At 34.0% G+C, this 5,161-nt stretch overlaps 1 protein-coding gene across 1 annotated transcript; it reads right to left on the reverse strand.

The window, feature by feature from the left end:
• Positions 1 to 730: 730 nt before the first annotated feature.
• On the reverse strand, positions 731 to 2,074 carry LOC145094957 (putative glucan endo-1,3-beta-glucosidase A6). The gene is made up of 2 exons (XM_079032917.1): positions 1,977 to 2,074; positions 731 to 1,898 (listed from the first exon to the last, which is right to left on the reverse strand). Exons 1-2 carry the CDS (start codon positions 2,071 to 2,073, stop codon positions 862 to 864), a joined length of 1,134 nt encoding a protein of 377 aa, XP_078889043.1. The 5' UTR covers position 2,074; the 3' UTR covers positions 731 to 861.
• Positions 2,075 to 5,161: the final 3,087 nt, after the last annotated feature.

Below are 5,161 nucleotides of genomic sequence, written 5' to 3' on the forward strand. Positions count from 1 at the left end.
CATATGACAAAAAAACCTTTATTTATTAAAAATGATGAGAAACCTGTAAGACCAACCTGTAAGACCAAAGAGAATGGTTACGGTCTCCCCTGCTTGTCAGGTGACAGTAGGGAACACCGCCCCCACCACTCCACTGCGGTTTGGTCGTATGCAATTAAATTTGGCCGCATCTCTCTCCTCTCTCCTCACTCTCTTCTCCTACCATCTCTCTTCTATCTCTCTCTTCTTCCTTTCTTCTCCACCACATCCCCCCTATGGTTTTACCACACCCCAATCCTATATGGAATTGAGGTAACTCTGCGCGTGACTCGCATTGGCAACTTTATCCCACCCTACATCAGCCGGTGGAGTGTTTTGTCATGGTAAAACAATGGCACCACTTCCTCCTGCCCAAACTTCGTACTTTGTGTTCCAATCCAGTGAATTCCACTCCATTTGTTTTCGATTTTCTAACATCTTCTCTGCTCTGAGATTTGTATTTACAGATATTAGTTCCTTAATTATGTCATTTTCATTCATCGAGATCAATGTTAACATCTTCATACGCTCTTCATCTATCATTTCCTATATAGATCTTGTTACTTACGAACTTTGAAATTAAATTATCGATTTAGTTCGAGTTTTCTGGTTTTTTCACCCCAAATTCCCAACTCATACTCAGACTCATATTCTTCTTATCAATCCTTCAACCATCGAGCATTCACACAAAAACTGTTAAACCAAAAACATTTCTATTAATTACTTCCAATAATCCCGAAATCACTCGGTTTAAAACAAATTCCAAACATAAAATCTCATTATTTACTAAGAATTATTGAGATTCAAATCTCTGATATCTCCGAATCTGATAAGTGATGATAACTAATCAGATGGATTAACCTTCCCAGTTATGTTCACTGCATAAACAGCACTCCCATCTGGATTCATCAACCCCCAGTGTCTTTCAGTTGCAGGTCCATATTTCTGATTCTCATCATACATCGAAAATATAAAAGTTGGAATAACAGCCCCTGGTCTAGCTGGAGTTCCATTACTTGGAGTTGCAGACATTTTCTTTATCAAATTGTTGTTATACTCAGCTGCATTCTCTTTATTCGCTCCAAACTCATCTGAATCACCTTCATGTGGCCACCCAGTTTCCGCAATTGCAAGCATCACATCATCATATCCCAATTTCGCCATCGCATAAACAACTGAATCAAGCATTTGATCGAGTAAATCCGTGTACACCAATCCGCTTTGTGGATCCGTATACGTCATATTCCCACTTCTCAACAAAGCAAACCCAAGATCAATCCCTGTTTGATTATTCGCGCGACTTTCCGCCCACGCGAAATACGGATAAACATCCACAAAGAAGAAAGATCTTGTCCCATTTAAGTACTTCAACAATGGAATCATCAATTCCCGCATCTCCGGCTTGAAACTCCCGTTTGAAGGCGGAAACGTCGTTCCCATCATGTCCATTGCAAGTGGAGTTCCGACTTTGATGTTCCGAATCCCTTGTGATTTTATCGTGTTTTTGATTCGTCTCATTGCGGGGACAAGATCTTTTGCGATTTGCATATCTTGAACTGTGTTTGTGGAGCTTAGGACTTCGTTTCCTACTAACACGAATCGGATTTTGGTACTAGGGTAGTGAGCTAAGACGTGTTCGTATACCCATTGATCTGCTAAATGTTGATTTGAAGCAATGGCGGAGATTTCGTCGTTAGCGACTGTGATTGCCACCTCGATGTTCTTCCCCGATAAAAGATGGAGGATTTCATGGTCAGCATCATACAGTTTGACTCTACCTGCGTTCATGCTTTGTAAAAGTTCGATTGATTTCGCAGGTGATGGAAGGTTGTTTCCTAGCCTCCCGTAGTTTATACCGATCCGGTTTAATATAGCAGCCCCTAAAAAATTCAAAAAAAAAAAGGTGTTAGAATGAAAAACATAAAAGAAAAGTTAGAATTAATGTAAGGAATTGGTACTTGAGGAAGTAATGAGACATAGGAAAGTGAGGAAAAGAAGAGCCATTTTGGTGAATTTGTGATTTTGCATATGAAAGAATGCAAATGCAAATATCATTTGAGATGAGATGTGAAGAAGGGTGTAAGATGATGTATATATACATGAAGATATATGGTGTTAAAAGAAAGAGTAAAGAGTGATTGGTGAACCTCCTAAGGTTTGTGAGTTATTTGGGTGACAATGATCTTTGTGAGAGTTTGATTTAGAAATGATTGTATAATTTAGAATTGAGCAAGGTAAAGATTATGAGTCAGACCCTTAATATATGTTAATAATTTGTATTTTGAAATGTTGGAATCAAAATTGAGACCTTTTTTTTTCATTTGAAATTTAAAGTTATATAACTTGGGTTGAGTACTACAATCAAGGTGGTTTAGTAAATTAGTGGTAATCCGTTGGAATTGAGTCATGTAGAAATCAACTTTCAGCTTTGAGATGGTCTGTCGTTAATAAAAAAAATGTTTTCGTTAATTTATTTTATTGTGTGGTTTAAACATGAATATAAATGTTATTGAATTTCATTGAGCAACATGAGAATGAAAGACGTGACCAAATAGAGTAAACTATGGTATAGTAAATAGAGAAATTAGTTGGTAAGATTATGGTCTAGAAAAACTGAAAAAGTGCATCTTTTGTGATCCTTAAAGTGTATATTTTAAATAACTGTATGGTGATGAAAGTTTTTGTCAAATATCGACACTCAAATATTGTCCAAATTTATAGATTTCACCATTTATCTATTTTGTTCATTTACATAGGGACTAAATGACCAAATTAAAATCGACAAGCTATGTATGTAAGCTATTTTCAATGATGAACGAACATCAAACACATCGCATCATGTTTTATCCTGCCATCTACCCTAATAAATGAAAATGACTTTGCCACATGTCCTCTTCTCATTAATTTGGACACATGACATTTTCTAGAAATTTTAAAATTTTCTATTTTCCACTTGTCATTTTATTGTATTTTTGATTTTATTAAATTAAAATCCACATTTAATATATATAAGGTAATATATATGTAAGGTATTTATTAGAAAATGGTTTATATATGTAATGTATCCAATGAATTAAAGTCTCATTAATTTTAATAATTCAAAAAATTTCTTATTTTTCTTATAAATTTAAAGTTTTTAAATTGTTAAAATTTTATATTTATTTTTTTTTAAATACTCATGTAATACATGGGTCTCACACCTAATATATAATAAATGAGACTTGTAACTGTTTTGCTAGGTTTAACAATCAGGTTGGTGGGTTGGCGGGTCAGAAAACATAAACTCAACACAACCTATATAATATATAGGTTAGCGGGTTGACGGGTCATGGGTTGGCGAGTTGGAAACTTCAACCCAACCCAACCCATATAACTCGTTTAAGTATATGGGTTTGAGGGTTCACAGGTTAGTGGGTCGAACCCAACTTATATAACTCGTTTAATAAATAAGCAACATGTTTTAAAAAAAAATAAGGTTTTTCAAAATAAAATCATAAAGTGATTAAAGTCATTAACATAAAAAAAAAAAGAGGTTTTCAACGTAAAGTCATAAAGTCATTAACATTCAAATAAAATTGAAAAATGAAAACTTTCAAACAAAGTGCATTTGTTCAAAAATATCCAAAAACCAATTCGATAATTCATTCATGCTAGAATTCTCATTTCTTCCTCCAACACCGACTTTTTCTTGTCTTCATGATGACCTTCAAAGATAAACAATATGCAAAATTAAATGTATTATCTTTTGAAAGCTACATAAATAATTTTATGTGTTCTGCTATTTGTACTAAAAAGAACTCACAAAATGACAACTTAAAGTATGTTGGAATTTATAGCCTCTATATTGTCTTGTTGTTTAAATTCATTATATTTTCAGATAGGTTGTCAACTGCCGCATTCAAATCAACTGCATAAGGAATACAAAAAAAACATAATTAATACAATGATATGTTCTTCGTCCGTGACTCGTGAGTATATATGTTTTCTTTTTTGCTTAGGGCACCACAAAAAAACTAGCCACACGATTATATGAATACGGAAGGCGAATGAATACAATAATACATAATATTACAGAAGGAAATAAGATTTCATTAATAATTAAATATATATATTTTTTAAATGTAGTGTGTGTGTGTGTATATATATATATATATATATATATATATATACATATATATATATATATATATATACACACACACGGGTTGGCGGGTTGACTCACAAACCCAAACATATAACTCAACCCAACCCATGAATAAATGGATTAGCAGGTTGGTGAGGTTGATGGGTCAAAAATCTCAACTCAAACCTGTTTATTTTCGGGTCGGTACAATATTGGGTTAGAGGTTGGGTCGAGAGTTGCCACCCCTGATTATTGTAGAAGACATGACAAAAAGGGACTTAAGATTGAAGTCAATATAACAAAAACTTCCATTTTTTAAATGATTACTAACATTGAATTTTTATCCTATAAAACTTTGACCTGATTAGTCAAGTTAACATAGGCTAGGAGCCTAGGAATGAGTATACTTGTATACTATATGAAACCGGACAATGTACTATCTTTTCGTACTGCGCGGTTATTGAACCGTACCCAGAAACACCACACCCTTGGTGCGGTTTGGCGAGGGGTGGTTCCCCTTTCATGTCCTTCTCTCTTTTCTCTAAAAATGTGTATGTGTGTGTGTGTATATATATATATATATATATATATATATATATATATATATATATATATATATATAAAAACACACATACACACGTGGCTTCATGACTTTTAGAAATCGCGATGCGCTTTGCAAAAATCCCCAAATCTTAAACTTTTAAATAAATCTATAAATTTAATTTATACTTACAAAATGGGTGTTACAAAGTGGAGATGCAATCTAAGAGGTCAAGAATTTTGAATTCGGTCGACGTTTCTAATGCATGACTCACATAGACCTTAACGACGACACTGATGCAATTTCAAACAACATCGAAGAGATCTCTCGTCCTTGGCGACCGGGAGGACGTGAAAAATCGAAGCGCGTGATAAAACATGTGGAAGGAAGTGAAATGAAAGCGAAACATATGACAAAAATTGGAGCTTTATTCGAGGAACACATAATACTTCAACAAGAAAATATTATTTTGAGAAGTG

Source organism: Lactuca serriola, chromosome 1, assembly GCF_051521515.1.
Source record: "Lactuca serriola cultivar US96UC23 chromosome 1, Lser_US96UC23_V15, whole genome shotgun sequence".
NCBI classification, from domain to species: domain Eukaryota; kingdom Viridiplantae; phylum Streptophyta; class Magnoliopsida; order Asterales; family Asteraceae; genus Lactuca; species Lactuca serriola.